Genomic DNA, 20370 nt, shown 5'->3' with positions numbered 1-20370 from the left:
CGTTTTGGACGATGCTGGACACCCAACTTTGAAAGCCACTGACTTTACCCATTGATAGGGGCCAAATTGATCCTTACAAATGACAGTCAATTGAAGAGAGTCAGTCGACATGTCGTCGGCACGGAGCCTGCCCCTCCATTGTCAGCTTCCTTTGAAAATGAAAATGTATTTCCCAATTGATTTTGGTCTGTAATTAAGACACATTTTCTCCCCCTCCTTCCTCCATCCTGCAAGGCAATGTGGTAGAACCAGCAAGAAATAAGTAAGTAAGTAAATCAGTCAATCACAGGAGCACTGGATGTGTGCAGCTGCCTGCCGCGGCTTGCTAAGGGCGGTTCTTGGACTGCTCTTCTACTGTATTTCCTTGCGTACCACACACACCTTTCACCCCAAAACCAGCTGCTGGAAACTGTACTGTCATTATATGTGAGAAATACGGTAAGGAAAGTTTCTGCCAGCAATAGGGACAGTAAAATCTGCCCATGACGCACAGGGAACAGAGCAAGGAGCAGACTTTGCTACTCGGTTACTTGCTACAAGGTCTTTTTCCCCTCCATTCTGCCTTTCGAAGACAAGGTGCATATTGTACCCTAGGGCGTGTTGTATGCCAGAAAATACGGCATATAAAGCTGGCTGGCACTTAATCGCTGTCGTGGGTCAACAGATTTCAATTCTGTTGGACTGAAATGTAGGATTCTCCGTTCAGACAGCTCCCAGGTTGGGACCTCAGCAAGCCAAGGACAACTCTAGAAAAATGAATGTAGTTTGCGTGAATGGTGCCAGGCCGACAACGGGAAAGACGCACGGCTTATTTAAGCACGGAGCAGATGTAGCCGTGGCGAAGGGGTCGGGATCAAATGCTGAGTGTGTAAGACAATGCTCCCTCCAACCTCAGCTTCTTAACGATGCCAATTAGTGCTACTCGCTCTGTGCTCACTTCCTGACCTAACCCAAGCGAGCTGCAGGCAAAATGTTTAGTAACCCACTGCCAGTCCTCTGATCACGCCACTGAAACACTGGGTGATTATCCTAATAGGATTGCTTGTTTTGCTGGAGGAACGCAATGTGTTTCTTTAATTGCAAAGCCATTAATTGCTTATTCTTCCAGAAATATCCAGGGCTGGATCATTATGGGTGCTGGTGGGAATGGGTTTTCAACAGCAGGGCATATCACAGGGGCAAAGACATTTCTTGGGGGGGGCGCGTTGCTTCTGTTAGCTTTCCCTGGTGGGTGCGTCCCATGCCAGCTCCATGAGCACTTCCAAGGGGGTTATATCTCCATGCCCGTGCAGGATGACACCCAAAGCCAACCAAGAGCAGGCGCTCTCGATAGCTCAGGCGCGGCACCACCGGGGACAGGTGGGAAGGGAAACCCTTAGCAAAGCAGGGACCGCGTTCCCTGAAAACAGAGACCGCCGCCCCCACCAAAGGGCACAGGAAACACCGAGGGGACACAACACGACGTGTGCCTTGTGACAACTCAGGCGTGAGTCCAGGTCTGGTCCCAGCACCAACTAAACAGGAAGCCAGCCTCATCCCCTCCGTGTAGGGTTGTTTTAAAAAGAAAAATGCACTCTTAATCACAGGTTTCCAGCAAATCAAATAGGGACGGGCATATTTTCTTACAAACAGGCACAGTCATATCTGCATTGCTTTATTAACTCCTTGGATCGCGTGACGGACAGCTTGCGAACACGCCGGGCCATTTCCTGTAGGAAGGCAGCTTTATAACATTTAGTATATTATGCACGTGCATCTATTTCACAATCTTTCATTAGCATCAATTCGCCATCCTTGTATTAAACAACAGTCGTGTGGACCTCCCCCCCAGCCGCGTTTCATTTTACAGTTGCAGTGTCATTTACATATTTACTTATATGTTTGCTCTGAGCGGTCTGCGCTCAGACGTACAGGAACAGGTTTAGAGCAAGAGCACGATGCAGGCTCCAGCTCAGCAGCCGGTCCCCGGTCCCCTTCCTCTCTCACAGGTCCCGTAGGTCTCCGCATCTTTAAGGTAACTCCCTTTCGTTGACAAGGAGCTCTCTCTGTTGCTAAACTGGTAGACTCGCAGCTTAAACAAGTGGTGGAGCCTCTCTTGGAACTGGTTTCCAATGAAGCCGTACAACAGGGGGTTGATGCAGCTGTTGGCAAAGCCCAGGCAGACGCCAAAGGGCAACGCGGTGTCAATGACTCGGATCACGTCGCAGTTGTCAACGACGCCCATGTGGACCAGGGCGTCCAGGAAAGTCAGGATGTGGAAGGGCAGCCAGCAGAGCATGAAGGCCACCACGACGGCAGCCACCAGTTTCAGGACCCGGTCTCTCTTCTGCTTGTTTTTCTCAAAGCCCTGCGCTTTCAGCAGGTGCATCCTGATCCGGATGTAGCACGTGGCGATGACGACGAGGGGGACGAGGAAGCCGAGGGTGTTCTTCATCCAGGCCATGCCGGCAGACCAGTTCTCGTTGGGGAAAGCCATGATGCACGCGTTCACCCCCAAGCTCTCGATATAGTAGGTGTCACGGAAATAAAAGGTCGGCAGGGAGGACAAACAGGCCAGGCCCCAAACCACCAGCGCAATGACAGACGCTTGCTGCAGAGTCCTGCGCTGAGAGCGGATGGGGTGCACGATGGCCCGGTACCGGTCCATGCTCATGCAGGTGATGAAGAAAATACTCGCAAACATGTTGAGGGACAGAACAGAGCTCGACACTTTGCACATCACGGACCCGAAGAGCCAGTTGTATCCGTAGGCGTAATAGGCGGCCCAAAAGGGCAGGGTGGCCAGACACAGCAAGTCTGCCGTGGCCAGGTTGAACAAGTAAATGCTAGCGACGGTTTTCGAGCCCCTGTGGCGGCAGAGAACCGCCACCACCACGCTGTTGCCTACAATCCCCAGGATAAAGATAACGCAGTACAGCACGGGAATCAGCGCGAACTGATAGTCGGAAACGGTGAGCGAGCAGGACGACGACGAGCTCTGCCCGGCGGACGCGTTGGCCGGCGACGAGTTCGGCTCCCGGAGAGGGTCCTCGGCCAGGAGGAGAGGCTCAGAGCCGTTGCCGTACATCCTGGGGGCTGGGGCAGAGACGGCGTCTGCTGGCTCGCTGGCGGCACGGACGCCGCTACCTCACATCGCTCACCTGCGCAGCATCACAAAACACGGGTTAGAGCAGCGCCCCGCGCGCCTTGCTCTGCAAAGACAGGGTTATTCCAGAATAAAACCCTGAGAGCCAGAATATGAGACTATGTGCACTGAGATGAGGAGGACTGGCACAAGAGAGGTCACGGCGTATAGTACTTAGGACAGGCAAAGCGCAAAGCAGCGATTACGAGCGGGTGTCCGAGACAGGCACCGGGGAAGGGGGATGGACTGGGGGGCAGAGTCGCAGCCTGTATCCAGGCTTCTTGTGCTCATCGCCCAGCGTCCCGATTCCAGTGAAACCACCCTGCTCCCGTGGCGGCGAGTCCGCCGTAGGTATTCGAGGTGGGCAAGCATTGCTATCCCTGTAACAGCAGCCTGCAACTCCCTGCAGGGTGGGTCCAAAAAGGATGGAGCCAGTGGGGGCGGAGGGCAGGACAAGGAGCAATGGGCTCAGGCTGCAGCAAGGGAAGCTGAGGTTGGATATTAGGAAAAACTCTTTCACTTCGAGAGTGGTGAAGCCAGGAAGAGAGAGGTGGAGGACTCTCCGGCCTTGAGGTATTTAACGCCTGGCTAGACAAAACCCTGGCTGGGATGATGGAGTTGGGGCTGGTCCTGCTTGGAGCAGGGGGTTGGACTGGGTCCCTTTCCACCCTCATTTTCTAGGATTTTGCTGAGTTTGAAACAGAGGCAGGGAGGGGCTTGCACAACGTCACCCAGTGGCAAGAGCAAATCTGGCCTCGGCCCCGCAGCCCCAGATCTGCCCCTGGAAACATGAGAAGGCACCGGAGGCTCGAGAGCCCGATCCTGATCCCCGGGAAGCCAGTGGGACTCGTGCCTTCGGGGGTCAGGGGCTGCAGGACGGTGCTTTGTTTGAAAGATGCGGCATGGGAACAGCGGCCACGCGCCGCAGAAAGGGACGTGCGCGCGCCATGCACGACACCCTCGGGAAGCTGCTGCCTGAGACGTTTCTGTGAAAGAGCTGAGCAAAGCAAAGCGGTGCACAAGCTTTGGGAGTCGAATCAATAGCAGGGCTACAACAGCTGCCTTCAATCATGTCTCATTAGCTGCAGCAAAGAGGCCACGGCTGCTAGTTTAATCCTCATGGAGTCGTTCACATGGATGCTGCAAAAAATCCTTGCAGCTCCTAAAAAAGCAGCATTCAGGGCACAGCCAGGGAAATCCTGGGGCAATCTCCCTGAGCCAGGACTCGAGGACGTATCTCGGGGCAGTCCAGTACAGCTGTTCAACAGCCAGAAGCTGAGCCGTGAGGTCTGATCTGTTTGCTTTACTCTCAGCGACAGGATCGTTTCACGTTTGACGTGACACGCAAGGTCACATCGAAGCCTCCAATGTTTCTGCAGCAGTTTAGCAAAAAGTCTCCAAAAGTCCTGGTATTCTCCATTGTTCTAATGATTTCTAACGAACCACCTCACAATCAGAAATAATATCCACCAAGTACAATGTGCTGCCTAGAAAGACCTAGTGAGACTCATGCTTAAATACATTACTGCCTTAATGGACTAAGAATTAAATCTGGAAGAAGATGAAGCACCTTGATACATTCAGTGCCTCCATACTTGGAGTCGTAAATACTAGATCTTCAAATGACATTACCGTAATTAAAAATGGTAGCTTTTTCCCAGAGGGGAGGGGGATTCACTAAATAAATTACTTTGTTGTGTGTCTCAAATCTCTGAAGTTAATACACAGGTATTCAAGAGCCAGAACTTGAGTCATGAGGTCTTATTTGTTGGACTGACGCTCTGTAAAAGGACCGTTTCATGTTTAATTTTAAATATGGTGTTGTAGATAAGCCTTAGATGCTTCTACATGCACCGCTGTCTTCACATCAAAAAAGGATACGGGGAGGATTTGCAAAAGATGCTTCCTTTTACCATGCTGCTATTTCAAGCCCAATGAGTTTTTAAATAACGCGACTGATTTTTAAGAAAATTCACGCTCATCTTACCTTAAAAATGACAGATTTCAAGTGGAAGGTGGCTCTCGGTCGAACGTGCCCTCTTACTCCACTGTCCTTCCAGCAGGCAACATCTCCAGCTCTCTGGTTTCTTTCTTATATGTTCTGTTTTCTCCACTGGGAGACTTCAACCTAAACATGCAACTCCAGGGCTGAAATGGGAAGGCTTGCCAGTTCGCTCTGCCCCCTCCCCCACTTTTTTGGCAGCAAAACACTTTGAGAATCCCCCTCCCGAGGCCACGTGAACGTAGGCAATAAATCAGATGGGAGGAACAAGAAACCCAAAAAACTGCGGTTTGCACAAACAGACCAAGCTGGCTTTCGGGGCAGTGGTGCTCGTGGAGCTACGCCCAGCCACAGCCCCTTCCTCCTACACAGACGCACGTACGGCAGCAACGTGTTTTCGGGGGGAAGGGAAGAATAAAAAAAGTCTTGCATGCCTGAAATGATCCTCATTCTTGCAAAACAGATAGGACACTCGTGGGGGCCAATGTGGAGCGGGTAGCAGGATGTGGGGAGAGCTCAGCCTAGGAAAACGTTCGTTTGTCGGTGCCCCGAGCGGCTGCCTCTGGATGCCCAGGAAGGTGCCTAGTAAGAGCGGGCACATTGCTTGCCAGAGGATGCACAAGACCCATTGCCAGCAAAGCCAACCCCTGTGGCAGGGAGACCTGATGCACACAAAGCAGGGAGGGGAAAGCTGAGCAAGGCCCTGGCAGGTCCGGGTCGCCTCTGCCCCCGGAGAAGCGGGCGTGCTAATGCAGGCGGATCAGTGCAGAGTAAACATCCAGTGCTGGAAACAGTCTGTCCTGTTCTCCCTCTGCTGTGCCCTCGGCGCCAGACACAGGGGAGCTGGGCTCCCAGTGGGACAGCGTCCTTGGCATGAGAAGGATGCCCTTCGGAGAGCCTCAGGCTGCCCTTGCCGATGCCCGTTTCGGGCAGAAAGGCTCGGCTCTGCCTCTTACTTCAAGTCACTTCACCCCTATACCTCCTCCCTACCAAGCCCAGAAACACGCCCCTCTCCCAGCTCCAGCTCCCATCACCAACTCGTGGGCAGCTGGTGGAGCACACATGGCACGGGCCTGGCTTGTGAGGCTACATGACTTGCCCAAGGTCACCCGGGACAGCACCCTGACACTGCCCCTTGCTGTCACCACAGCGGAGCACTCCTGCCGGGGGGATTTTGGGGACAAAGTGAAATTGCACCCAAGCACGCAGTTTGGTGGGCTGAATTGTTTCCGGAGCCCAAAAAGGCAGGCACATGAAGATAGAAAGACCTAGTTGCTCACCCAGTCCTGTTACCCCAGCACGGGTGGATCTAGGACTTGGAAAAAGGGCTGTAGCGTGTGATGAGGGGCATCATCACCTATAAAACAATGCTGATTTTTCTCCAGTTTAAGAAGCTTGACTAGTATGCTAGGCACCCAGGGTTGGATGATTCAGTTTAGGGTCAAAGCAAAAAAAAAAAAAAAAAAAAACTTCATTGGAAGGAGTTAAAAACAACCGGCAGGGCTGTGAAATAGGAGCTCTGTGACCAGGAGCAGCCAGCATCCTGGCAGAAGAAAGGTGAGCTTGATTGTGGAACATCAAGACCATTAAAAGAAGAGAGGGTCATTAACACCCATGTCATGAAGAGTTTAGAAGGGTTCAGGCAGATGATAATGAGCCACAACATGAATGGACTGCTGCCAGCCTCGAAATGCTGCTGCCACGGCCAGGCAGCTCGTTTCAAACTTTGGGTGCAGAAAGGATTAAAGGTGGGTACAAGTGCATCTGTGCACCCCCCTGGATCTGCCCCTGTCCTCTGGTGCGTTCAATTTGGCATCTCAGGGACAAACAAACGGTCAAAGCTGACAAGCTACCGTGACTAATCTGATGCCCATTCACAGGACAAATGTTTTCCATGACAAAGCAAAGTATCACAGCACGTATATGTGCACCACGCACGCCAGCAAGACCCTGGGCCCTGAAGGGCTCACCCAACTTGCAAGATGCATGATGCACAGCTAGGGACCTGCCTGCTTCCCACTGGAGCAGCAAGCTTCCCAGGACTTCTGGACTGTGCATCACGGTCACAGCAGCCAAAAATAAACACAGCTGGGACAATGTTCTGGAGGACTTGTGTTTCTTGCCTGTTCCATGAAAAAGTCCAAGTTTTTCCAAATATTGATGAAAATTGAAAGCTGAAAAAAAATCAGCATCAAAACCAAACATTTTTTTCTCCTTTCAGTTCGCTTTGCAGGTTCCTACCTGCCCCCCTCTTTTCCCTCTGCTTCTTGGAAAAGACTGGAGGGAAAACAGTCATAGAAAACTGATAGGCCTGAGGTTTTTCCTTTTTTGCATTGAAAACCTAGGAAGTCCTAAAGAAAGAATTCCCACATTTTTTTCTTATTTTTTGAGAAAAAATTTTCCAGTGAAAATACAACTGATAGCAAGTGTTCCCACCATCTCTTACGGCAGCAGTTTATGAGAAACAAAGAGAAATTTAATATTTGCAAAATGCTCACTGGGTTTTACCTCTTCACTTGGGCTTTTTCAAATGAGCTTCCAGTGTCACGCCAAACCCCTGTGGAGAGAGCAAATATTACGTGTGCAAGTTCACACCCCTGAAATTGCAGCACCTCACATGAAGGAGAGAATTGGGACTTTTGCAAACCCCCTGTTCCTGACTTGAGAGGTGCTTTCAAAGCAATTCAGGTGCATGATTCAGACTTACAGTCACACATAGACTGACACGCTGCTCATCCGGTCCCCGAACGCCATGGCACATGAAAGCACGTGCTGCTGGCTGCCATCTGAATGGGCCATCAATAGTCTCCACCGACTCCTTCTCCCTCACGGTTCCAACTTTCAGCGTAACCCAGAAAAGCTCGGTAGCATGTGAATGTTTATTTTGCATGCTACCAGACCAAGTTGCTGTTTAGATTGGGATAGAAACATTGCTTTTCTCCTCTGGATGCTTTCTAGCTGCTCACAGACACCGGCTGGTGTCTAGCCTCTTCTACCAATACGGATGCTTACAGCTCTGCCCTCCATCCATCCATCACTCTTCAGAGGAGAGGAATTGGCTCAACATGGGGCATTATCCAATTGCTGGACATAGGTAGAGCCCAGAAATCAGGACTTGGGCCTCTGTGTGCAAAGCGCTGGCCCAGAACACACTGGAAGCACGCACCTTCCCCGCAGTCAAGGATACTTGTATTAGCCTGTTCGGGATCCTCCTTTTGCTGCTCTGCTAGCAGGGCAAGAGCACCTTCTCCACCCAGCCCCAAGGACAAAGGACGAGTAGGAAACCCATGAAGCACCATCCTCCTGTGGAAACAGTCAAGTGTGCATGGGACACGCAAGCATGCATTTCAGTGGAAGGAAGTGCCCTCCAGTCTCACCCAAGTGCTGTGCTCACCTGATTGCAAGTGCAAATTTGCACGCCCAAGCCTCCTATCTGCATGTGCAATTGCATGTTAGCCTGGAAAGCCAAGTGTGGCCTTTTTTTGACACCGCGCCCAAACGCTTAGTGACGTGCCTGGCAGATTGCACCGATGCCAAAGGGACGGGATGGGAAGGAGATAACGGGAACCCGCAATTCCATTATTCATTTGGGTAAATTAAGTCAGTTCTCATGGCTTGGTGTTGGTGGGGGAGTTGATAAATGCTGCTTATCCTTGCCTGGATTATTCCAAGCAAAGCCATATTTCAAAATGTTCTAGCAGATTGTCAGCTTGTTCTCGGGAGGCTGAGACCTCCCTCCCCTGCCTGCCAGATTCGTCCATGTGGGATCCAGATGCAAAAGGTATTTGTAGCTTTAATTTGTTTCTGTTGGGAAGAGCTGTGGAAATGGGCTGCCCAAGAAACGGCATCAAATGTAGGTCAGTAAGGCACAGCGGAGTCCAGCTCCATGTTGACAGGGGACAAGATGCCCAGCACGGAGAGACAGGCCAGCCTGGGCGGCATAGCAGGGGCCCCAGGGATTTGTTTCATACGCTTGCGCCTTCAGAATAAAATGTGTCCCTGGACTGCAGCCATTTCCCTCCTTTGCCTTGCAAACGTCCTGCCCAAAAGCTGCTTTCTCCCAGGGCTGCATAAAACCCCGTCCTTGGAGTTTCTCCTCCTTGGTTTTTCTTTTCCTTGCTTGCAAGGGACTAAGCTTTCAGTGGGAAGTTTCTGATGAGGGTCTACCCCCTCCACACCCACAGCACTTCCAGCTGAAATGAGCACTGACACGGCTTGTCCAGACTCTTTAGGAGGCTAGGTTGGATGGCCGATGATTTCTGCATGAAAGATGGCATTCAGGATGCCTGCTGGAGGTGGAGATTGAGGGCAGGGATTGAATGCAATATCTCCTACCTGGCTGCTGCATATCTTCCTAACCACCATGCCGGAGGGAGGGTGTTTTCAAGCTGGTCTCCTGCAGTCCTTCCTCTTGCAGCTCTTCCAATAGGGATAAAATACTTCAGCCATCTTTGGTGCACAGCTCTCTAACCTGGTGGGAAGGATGCTCAGCCCAGAGATGGGACCCCAAGGCTGCAGTCCCTGCTCTGCCAATGGCTTATTTGTAAGGAGAGCAACAGTGTTAAGGACAGAGCCCAAGAGCACCGGAGACAAGTGCTGAGGTCTCCCTGGGGGAAGGTGTCAGTGTGGCAGCTGAAAAGTATGTCTGTGTGATAAAAGTGCTTGCTGAAGGCTCTATGAAGATTGGACCAAGTGTTTTTCTGTATTTGTTTAGATATTAAGCTATAAGTTGTTGCTAAAAGCCTAATTATAGTTTAAGATGTAGTGAGGCCTTGTATAAAGTAAGGCCTAGTAAATTTAGCCAAGCCTAGAAGTAGTAAGGCCCTGTGGCGCAGTTAAAATTACCTTATCAAAGGAATGCAAGGCTTGTATTGCTATTGGTCAGTCTAAGGACAGTTGAAGAAAAAGGAATCTAAGTAGTTGTACGTTATCAGTGTCCTTCAGAAGCTATAAATTAGCTGAAATATCTGGAAACCATCAGAAGGAAGATGCAGCTCTGTGAAAAGAATTAGTTAGCTGTTGCGTGGATCAGTGGGCCCGTGGATCTTGGAGCCCAAGAACTGCAATCCAGGGTCCTTCCCGGCACCCCTCAGACAGCATTGCTCGGGGACGCCTGACTTCGCTGAATTTTGTGGAAAGAGAAGCTTGCTATGTATCAGGCATCAGAGGGACTGCTGATAAGTTGCCGACGCGAATTGCTTTTGTCTGTCATCGTTTGTCTTGTTATTATGCGTAGTTGTGGGTTTTTTAAGTCAATAAATCTTTCTGACCTTTCTACCCCTGACCACACTCACAATCTAAACCCTCCACAGGTGGCTGGGACAGTCAGACCAAGCGGAAAACTCAACTCAGGTCCCTCACACTTCAATGAGTACCCAAATCCCCACGCTGTCAGGGAACATGCCTGCTGGGGAGGGGTCTGTTCTCACTTTCCTTGGGACAACACACACGCATGCCTACCCAGAAGGAAGCCTGCCATGGCAAGGGGATCCAGGAAGACTGAGGTCCTTCACCTCCCATCAATAGAAACTGAGCTGTGGCCCTTCAGGATTGGGCTCTTGGGTCCTGAGGATCCATGGGGCTCTGTTCCCATCGAGACGCCCGAACAAAGTGGCCTGAGCCTCAGAAGAGCTCAGTACCCCGGTGCTCAGCTCCAGGGAGGGCAATGCAGGGCACACGGCACCCTGTTCTGTCCGTGCTGGGGGAAGGATGGATTTCCATCCACACAAATTTATTCTGGAGCACGTTTTGGGACAGCTGCATCAGTGTCAAGCCACGGCAGCTCCCCCAGCTGCCAAAACCATCCAAGTACTGCATGGTTCGGACAAAAATGTGGCCTTAAATATTTCAAAAGTTACTAAAATCTGTAAAGAAAATAAGCACACGACAGCTCTGGAAAGGCACTGACTCTGTTACTATTAAAGGCAGCCACTTGGAGCCCTCTCTGCAAGTCCCTCCCTCCCACCCTGCTCCCCCAGCTCCCAGCCCTGGAGCAAACGTCCGGCTGCACTGACCCTAGGAGAGGTCTGTCACTTCCTCTGCAGTATAGCGCGGGGGCTTCCAGGAGCTTAAAGGCTATAGGAGCATAAGTCCCATTGCCTGCCCTAAGAGGATCCCGAGGCACGTGACCAGCATGGATGACAGACCCCATCTGGCAGAAAGAGAGAGCACGGCGGGGTAAAGAAGCCCGGGCTCCAAGAGACCTGGGGAAACCTTGAGGAAACCCTTTGCCCTACTGTACTCTGAGCTGTCTCTACATTGCTCACCCTTTTTATCATCAGGAGTTGCTTCTTCAAATCCACACAAAAAGGCCTCCCCCGCCAGCCCCCAAAACAGAGGTCGTTTTATCAGCTCCCTTAAAGCTCAGATATCCCCACGCTCACTTCCCTCACTTGAGTTCACCCTTCCTGCAGTTCACGAGAGAAGACACCAAATGCTGCTGCTAACTCTGCCCTTCCTCATTTAGAGGCAAGACAACAAGGTCTGCTGTATTTATAGCTCATCTAATCACCCCGGTCCAGCTGCTGGACTAAGGGCTGCGAGCCATAGCCGACACCGATAACACCAGAGGGAGAAGCTGGCATGGGGCTAAGAGAGCTGCCCAGACAGCCCCATTTAGGTAAAGCAAAGGGATAAAGGGGTTCTCCCACCTACCACCACTGGAAAGGAAGAACGAAACCCAATATTGGGAAATGCATCCAGCTTCCTGGACTCTACGGTAGCAAGCAGGACTCGACACCCCGCTGCTAGCAGACTCTACTATAATATAACCCCTCCTGTCCGAAGAGAAGACCAAGCACATGGACGGCAGCTGGTGTAGCAGACTGGATCCATCCTAATAAGAACTGGAAGGACTCGGTCTTTCCAATCATGCTGGAAGTGTGAGCCAGCTTGGCCAGACTGCTTGGCATCCTCCAGAAAGTACAGCCAAAGGAAGCACCCAAGGATCAAATAAAACCAGCCCATATGGAAGGCAGATACAGGGCTCAGGTCTTGCAAATGTGACCAGGAAACTCAGGGCACACAACATGACAGGCAGCAGGGCTGGGAGGGCAGACCCTTCCCCTGGGAATTCTTCAGTGGCACAGACCTGGCCTTTGGCTTGTCCATCCCATACCACAGGTGCTGGGAAACCGTATAAATAATGGTAACGCTGAGCTGAGATTAGTTTCCAGAGCCTTTACACAGATACACACACAATCTTTCTAGACAAACTACTTGAGCATCTACTACTTGCAAAGTCGAGAGGGAGTTTGAGGGAACTGGCTCGAAGGACAACTGCCATAGGGGCAACTGTGACCATTTCCACACGCGGTACAGTGTGCATCTGGTTCCCATGTCCTGACACCATTGAAAACACACTTGCAATCATGAAACACTGTTTTTGCACCAACTTTTTACCAGCTATAGAGTCACCTTCCCTGCAACACAAAATCATGACGGAGACAAGGGAAGGAACCAGGGTTTGAATTACATTTTGACTCTTGGTGGGGTCTGCAGTGGTGGAAGCTGGAAGGAGCTGCCACCACCACCACTGCTGCCGCCACCTGGGCGGCTTAGAAGGACATGGGGAGGGTTGGGGGTTGACCGGCCCATGGAAGGGTTTGTCTCTTGGGGGCGTCTTTCATCTCCTATGGGGGGGCTCAGCCCCTCCAAGCTCCCCCATAATTTATATTTTCCCATCAAGTGTTAGTCCCAGTAGGACACGTCTGGCAGGAATGAATTCAAAGAACAGCCCAACATGTTCTGAAAAATCCTGATATGAAATCAATTGCAAAACAGTCAGCATGAAAGGGAGGAAAGAGCTGGATTTCAAAAAAAGGGGTGGGGGGAGGGCTGAAATTGGATAAACAAGATCTGTGTGGTGAAGAAACACACCCTGTTCCTGCTGGCTGTGCTGCCGCAACTGCAAAAATAAAAATGCTGTATGAAGAAGAAATCAGAAGAAAAGCAATGGAACTGATCCACCTTGTTCAGCCTGAGCTACATAGCTTCAGCCAGAGGAGAAACAAGCCTTTCCTGGCTGGAAGGACAATGCCAGGCATTCAGGCCTCTTAGCAAAGGGGAAAACCCTGGCCTCCCTGCAGAGGGGAACCAGACAGCTGCTGTCCTGCTGAACTGGGGCAGAGGGACAGTGGGGCATGTCTACACGTTCAATTAATGCACTTTAGGTAATGTGCATTAAATCTAATACCTCCACTATGAGCTGCTAAAAAAACAAACAGCAACCTATTTTAATGTGCATTAGCTAAAGAGCACAGGGGTGTCTTGTGATGCTTTAATGTACATTAAAATAGGCTAATGCGCATTGCAGCGCACATGTAGACGTGCCCAGGGAGGTATACCCCTGTGCACTCCTCCGACACACATCCTGCAGTGGGTGCAGCTCCGGTGGGGTGGGGATAATGGGTGTGTTTGTCACCGCAAGCAGGGTCCCCTGCACACGGTCACAGGTGCCAACAGGCACAGCGCCTACGCGACAGCCCGGGAGATGTGCCAGGGACCCGCGCGGGCATGGGAAGCCACCTCCCATCGCAACAGCAACGTGACTGCATCTTCTGCACCACGCGTCAGTGTTTGGCCTCCAGTAACTTCAGCTGCAGAGCTGACACAAGGTTTGGCTTTGGGGTTTTTTTCTCCCTTTGCAGCGGGGAAGTTGTTTACAGCTGGGAGGTGGACACCATTACACAATGCTGTGGTCCTGGCTAGACTTGCAGGGAGAAGTTGTTCTTTCAGGGTTTACTGCTGTTTCTTTTCCTTTTTTTGTTCTTTTAAGAATTTTAAAAGGAAAAAAGTTGATGCAAACAAAGTGCTACAAGGGGCCCGTTGTTAAGGGCACTTCGAAGGGGAAAAAGAGCAGGGAACCCAAACCCTGGAGAACAACTGAGGCAAGAAGGAAGCAAACAAATACAAAAGGAAACCAAAAGCAGAGGTGAAAACGCATAAAGAAAGGTGGACATTTGAGCAGAACGGAGAGGTATTTTTAAAAAAGGCATGATTGAAAACTAGAGGATTCCTATACGGAGACTAAGGAAAATAACTAAAATTATTAAAAAGTTGGATAAAAATAAACAAATAAACAAAGACAAGGGATTGTGTCACCAGTTACTCAGTTAATAAGACGCTGAGCAGCAGTCTAGTCACCGTGGAGTCTTAAGCAAAATAATCAGATCTCCCGTTGCCAATCACTGGTTGCCAAAGATATGGTAATCAGCCCCTGGAGGTCCAGCCAGCTTTCACCGGGTCCCGGATAGCAGAGGATTAATGACCGCGCGGGAATCTGAACATGGATCCGCACTGAAGCACGCGCCCCCGCCTCCTCCAGCACCAGCAGGCATGTTAGTCAGCGAGGGTTATTCGTGTCCCCGGGGGTCTGCACAAGGCACGCCAGCTATATGCAATCTGGTTTCTCCACCAAATGCAGGGAGGATGGGGAGCAGAGAGATTCCCTGGGCAGAGGAGACAGCTCGGTTGAAAATCCTGCCCATGAACATCTCCCTGCAAAGCACAGACGTGCCCGTATGGAGAGGGAGCAAGCAGCGGTGCTGGGCTGCAGGGTGGGTTGGACCCAGGTTTCAAAGGTGCATCAACAGCATTCCCCATTCAGTCCTCAGGAGTGAGAACAGCTGAATCCCAGACCGGAGCCTGGGTCTTGGTTACAGCTGGGCTGAGTTAGGCCGCAGAAGAGAAGACTGAGGGGGTTTGATAGCAGCCTTCAGCTCCCTGCAGGGGGGCTGCAAAGAGGACGGAGCTGGGCTGTTCCCAGTGGGGGCAGACAGCAGGACAAGGAGCAATGGGCTCAGGCTGCAGCAAGGGAAGTTGAGGTTGGATATTAGGAAAAACTTTCTTCCTAAGAAGGCAGTAAAGCGCTGGACCAGGTTACCCAGAGAGGTGGTGCAACCTCCATCCTTGGAGGTTTTTAAAGCCCACCTAGACAGCCGTGGCTGGGATGATGTAGTTGGGGCTGGTCCTGCTTGGAGCTCAGATGCGACCTCCTGAGGTCCCTTTAACCCTCGTTTTCTCTGATTCCAGGATGCCTGGAGTGGGGGTTAGCCTGAAAGGTCCCTATAAAGCAGAAGATAAACCCATCACACCACCACTGGAGTGCTCATCTCCTCCAGGAAAGATGTCCTGTGCTGGCTCGGCCTTGCTCTCACACCAAAGAGGACTCACACCCAGGGTGCTAAAAAAAATTTGGTTCATCACACCACATATTTATGAAGCCTCCGAGCTCCCCGCGGGATGTACTAGCTGCCTTTTATATGCATGGGAGGACACAGCCTCTTTGCACGAAAGAACTGAGACCTGCCAGCGACAGCAACCGCCTGTTGACGAGTCCCATGGAAGAGGACGCCTGCGGCCACTGCCGCCCCCGGCCTGGAGCGCTGGGGCAAGGCTGAGCCGGGCCTCGGAGCGCCGGGGCGGCAGGCACCGCATCTGTTTTTCCTCAAGTGAGAAGCAGATCGCGCAGGCCTTATCTCCAGGCGCGAGGCTGTCAGGAGCGTTGCGCTGCAGCATGCCTTCCATGCGGCCGAGAGCATCCATCATCCTGGCGGTGCTGGCGCGCTCCCCGAATCCGGTTCAGGCTGTACAGCATGCCTGCAGATAGCATGCCAACAGGACCCTCTGTGCCGCGGAGGCGCGGGGGCCCGAGGGACCGAGCCAGATGCACGCACCAGTGCAAAGCAGGTGTCGGGAAGTCTCCAGCATGGGCCTATTCTGCATGAGCTTCCCAGTGGTTCGCCATCAGCACAGGCACCACGGTCCCTCCCGAAGAGGGATCTGTACTGTGCGCCGCCCTGCCCTTGCTGGTGGGCTGGGAGATTCAGGTTGTAGCTAGCAACAGATTGCTATTTAAGCAAGGTCTGCTCAGCACAAAGGTGTCCTGGCTTCCTCCCTGCAGCTATTGCTGCTTTACAGGCTCGGGCAGCGATGCAGAAAATGCTGCGCGCTACAGCACTCTCGATAGCTTGGCTGCGCCGTTGCTGGAGGCAGGCGCCAGCGGGCGAACAACGGTTGCCTCGCGTGTGTTCAGGGTTGGTGAATGAGACCCATCCTGCGTCAAGTCTCCCTGCTCGCTTGTGCCGCCACCGTGCACGCGCTGGGTCCGCTGCGATGTTTGCAAGCGACCGCGTGGATGCACTAGCACCCTCTCAGCACTGCACGACCCGCTGCCCTGCCCAGGGGCTTGCCTTTCCCTGCACTTGCTCACTACAACGCCGGTGGAGAAGGGAAATGGGTGGCGTGGTCACAGCTTTGCAGGCAGCCTCCCGCCTCATTTGCACTAGCCTTCCAGGAACACGTCAGGCCTGTCCTCTGACTCTCCCCTCATGCCCCTGCCCTGCTCGGCGGGCCCCAAAACTGCCCCCGTGCACCGGGTTGAGGGCTGCAACTGGGAAGTGGCGGGTGAGCAGGGGGCCTGCCTGAAACAACCAGCTGCCCCTCTCTGAGCCCGCCCTTGGCTGAGCATGCACTCATAAGGACATCAGCAGCACCAGGCTGGGTCAGCCCAGTCCCATCCCCAGCAGTGGCAGGAGTGGGTGCTATAGGGAGGGCACTGGACTAGAGATGTGCCCTATTCACGACCCTCCCCGCACCTGCCATCATTCATTCGGAGATGCCAGAGGAAACATCTCCAACTGTTCCCCTCAGCAGCTCTTAATGAATCTATTGTCCACAAATTTGTCCCATCCCATCTTGCCCCTGGCAATGCTGTCGGCCTCCCCCACCTCCTGTGGCAATGAGTTCCACAAGTTAACAACGTGCCGAGTAAAAATAGCCCCTTCCCGTTTTAGTTTCAAACCTATCGCCCGCTCATTACAGCAGCTGCCCCCCGGTTCTAGCGTTGCGGGACTTGGTGAACAACGGCTCCCTGGTCGCTTGGTCCGCACCCTTCATGATTTCGTGGACCTCTGTGCTGTCCCTCCTTCTCTCCAAACTGACAAGTCCGGGTCTCTTTAGACTCCTGGTCTGGCGCCTGCGCACTCGGGATGCCCTCCCCCGCACCTTCCTAACCCTACTTCCGTTCCGAGACGCGGGGGCCAGAGCTGCGCAGCGCTGACTCCCCTTCCCGCTCCCCGTCCGCGTCCCTCCCACTCCCGCACGGCTTAAGCAGCTTGTGCCAGCCTAAGACCTTTATCCACGTTGGTCTGCAGTGGACGTCAGCAGCTCAAATTAACCCCGCTTGCATTAAAAGCCCAGGCTGATGACCTTGGCAGTGTCGGCGGTGCCCAGGAGGGTCACAGCGCTTCCTTCCCCGCCAACGGCAGAACATTATTCGACGCGGTGTTTGGTTTACGCCGGGCCATGCTCCTCCTTACGGTTTCCGTGCTCACTTACGCGGCCGATGTCATGCCGGCGTGGAACGGCTCTGCTGCATGCCCTCGCGTCTGCCAGTGCTTATCCCGGGACACCGTACGCTGCGACAGAGCTGGCCTGAGAGCTCTCCCGGGAGAAATAGCAACCTCCACCCGTGCTTTAAGCCTTTCCAGTAACTTTTTAAGGGTGCTCACCACCAGTATGTTCAGAAACCTGACTGCCCTTCGCAGCCTCTGGCTAGACGGCAATAACCTGACCTTCCTGCACCCAGGGACCTTCAGCACGCTGAGCAGCTTGCGGGAGCTGGGCCTCCGCAGGAACGCGAGGCTGACGTCCCTGCACGCTAACGCTTTCAGAGGACTCTTGAACCTCGCCAGCTTGGATTTATCCTTCTGCAACATCTTTGAAATCCACCCGCTGGTGTTTTCACACCTGCCCTCCTTGGAAGCGCTGGACCTCGGCTCCAATAACATGCGTTACATCCCAGAAGCCTTCAGGAGCTTATCCAGCATCGCAAGCCTCAGCCTGGCAAGCAACCACATCGAAGCCATAGGCCGAGACTCCCTGAAGGACCTGAAAACCCTCTACGAATTGAACCTCCGCAAGAACCCCATATGGATCATCCAAAGGGACGCGTTTACGGCGCTGAGCGGGCTGGGCGTGCTAAATTTAGGACACAACCGTCTCTCTGATTTGCCTAATCAGCTTTTCAAAGGTTTGATCCAGCTCAAGACGTTGCACCTGGAAGCCAACAGAATCACCAGGGTCGGCTGCTCCTTCAGCAGCCTGCGGAGCCTGCGGGCGCTGTACCTGAACAACAACCGCATCGCCCACGTCACGGGCTCGGCTTTCTCCCACCTCAAGCAGCTGCATTTCCTCCACTTGAGCAAGAACAACCTAAGTTACCTTCCCAGTCCCGTGTTCTCCGGGCCGGCGAAGCTGAGATACATCTTCCTGTCTCACAACCCCTGGAACTGCGACTGCAAGATGCTCTGGTTCCCGCAGTGGAGCGCGACGTACAAAGGGCGGGTGGAGGGGCTCCCCTGCGCCTTTCCAGCCCTCCACAACAGGACCCTGCTGCACTTTGCTGGCCACGAGAAATTAACTGGCTGCCCGTCATCACCGGGGCCGGCAGACGAGAGCGCGTGCACGGACAGCGACGCCAGCGCTGCTTCGCGCCTGCCGGCCGTGTCCGATGCCCTGGTGCCGGCCGTGCTCGCCTGGTGCCTGGGCAAGGATGTAGGACACATTCACCTGCCTTGATGCTGCCTTTCACCTGCAAGATATGAAAAAAACAACTTCAAAGCGTGATTTTTGTGCTGCTGCTTGTTCTGCAATAATCTGTCCCTGTGGCTACAGTTGCAGGTGGTATTTTTAGATGGATATGCCGTTTTTATTGATGAGCACCGTTTAGTTTTATAATGCCCTAATGGGATGGCCGAAATCCTGACTGCGGTGCCTGCGTTATAAGGATGTTTGACAGCAGCCTTCCTGCTCGGGCCGGGCTGTGTTAGTGAGGAGGAAGCCCGCCCTTGAGATCTCTCGCCTTTTCGCCCATTTCTTTTTGGCATCCCAGTGGAAGTTGAACTCTGGGGGCTGCTCCCTATACTTAGAAAGGCTTTAGTGTCTGCATGAGCTGCTGTGAGATGCAGACCTACAACGTGAGAACGGCTTTTATGTTAACCTGCACAGGTATTTCCCCAGCTGTCGCCCTTCGATGGCTTTTTTGAGGTGTCCTGACTATAGGAGCTGCTGCCTCTGTTCTCTAGAGCTGCGGTTCTCAACCTTGTTTGGCTCTGGAAAATACCAGCTCCTAGTTTTTCACTCCTTTTTGCACAACAGAAAGACACTAGAGCAATTCTTCCCTTGCAAAAGACTCAGACCACAACAGGCCAGGATGTTTTTAATGCCATGGATTCCTGTTTGAAATCTCCCTGCTTTTACCTTATGAATCATGTTTGTGCACCTAACATGGGGCATGGTGCGCTGAAAGGATCTCGCAGCAGCCTGGTTGAGAGTCGCCACCCTGCAGTTCAGATCACATAAGTTCATGCGAGTTTGCAATGGGTAGGGCGCATATCCCCGCCTGCTGAGGTGATGCTTAATATTTTTGGGTGTGCAAATAAATCATAAATCATCCCCACCCATCTGAAAGCCTTGCAAGAGCAGTTCCAGTCAGGTAGCCGCTACTTCAATGGCCAAGCGGGCGGGCGTCACCCTTCGCTGGTCCTCGCTGGACAGGACGCAGCAAAACATAGGTCTGCAAAGAGAATTTGAAAAAGAAACCGCAGGACTAACGGGGAGCGCGTGCGGCTGTCACGGATCTCATAACCCAGCAGACTCCAGCTCGCGGCTATTTCTCACGATGCCTGACATATTTTATTGACACGCGGCCTCTATTTTAATGCTTGCGAATAGCCCCTTTTGCCCAGGGGGCATGCACTATAAGCCATATTTGTCTCGCTATCTTTTTTTTTCAATAAATATTATGTTCGGTGTCGCTTCAGCTCCCTTCTTCTCCAGCCTCTGGGAGTTTCCGCAAGTTGTAGAGGATGCCTCAAGGCTCCTCCAGCAGCTTTTTCTGCTCGCTCTTCCCTCCCCTGCCCACAAATGGGCCTCATCCATCTTCCCCCAAAAGAATTTCTGGTAGACGTGGGTGTAGAAAAACAACAGAGCCCAAATCCCATCGCTGGCTCGTTGGCGCCGCGTTTCAGAGCCCCGATGTCCTCAAAAAACCACTGCTAAACACAAGAGTAAGCGCAGGGCGAGGAAATAAACGTGATTAAGGAACAAAAAACAAGTTGTAGCCGACCTGGTGATTGGAAGTGGGCTTGTTTTTAATCTTTATCTGTGCCTGTCCTCCTCTGAGCTCCGTGCACGACTGGCTGCTTTGATTTACTGCCTTTCTACTTGGAATTGCCCCCTG

At 52.5% G+C, this 20370-nt stretch overlaps 2 protein-coding genes across 2 annotated transcripts; one reads left to right on the top strand and one right to left on the bottom strand.

Annotated features, from left to right (window-relative positions):
• Positions 1-1633: 1633 nt before the first annotated feature.
• AGTR2 (angiotensin II receptor type 2) lies at positions 1634-5578 on the bottom strand. Its single transcript, XM_019536375.1, has 2 exons — positions 5112-5578; positions 1634-3140 (listed from the first exon to the last, which is right to left on the bottom strand). The coding sequence occupies exon 2, from the start codon at positions 3065-3067 to the stop codon at positions 1952-1954; it is 1116 nt and encodes a 371-aa protein (XP_019391920.1). The 5' UTR covers positions 3068-3140; positions 5112-5578; the 3' UTR covers positions 1634-1951.
• Positions 5579-17286: 11708 nt separating this feature from the next.
• Positions 17287-18707, top strand: LOC109310833 (nyctalopin-like). The gene has a single exon (XM_019536163.1). It carries the CDS (start codon positions 17433-17435, stop codon positions 18705-18707), a length of 1275 nt encoding a protein of 424 aa, XP_019391708.1. The 5' UTR covers positions 17287-17432.
• Positions 18708-20370: the final 1663 nt, after the last annotated feature.

Source organism: Crocodylus porosus, unplaced genomic scaffold (genome assembly GCF_001723895.1).
Source record: "Crocodylus porosus isolate Cpor-Errol unplaced genomic scaffold, CroPor_comp1, whole genome shotgun sequence".
In the NCBI taxonomy this organism is placed as follows: domain Eukaryota; kingdom Metazoa; phylum Chordata; order Crocodylia; family Crocodylidae; genus Crocodylus; species Crocodylus porosus.
Note: the sequence above shows the minus strand (reverse complement) of the source record. Positions and strands in the feature narration are given on the sequence as shown.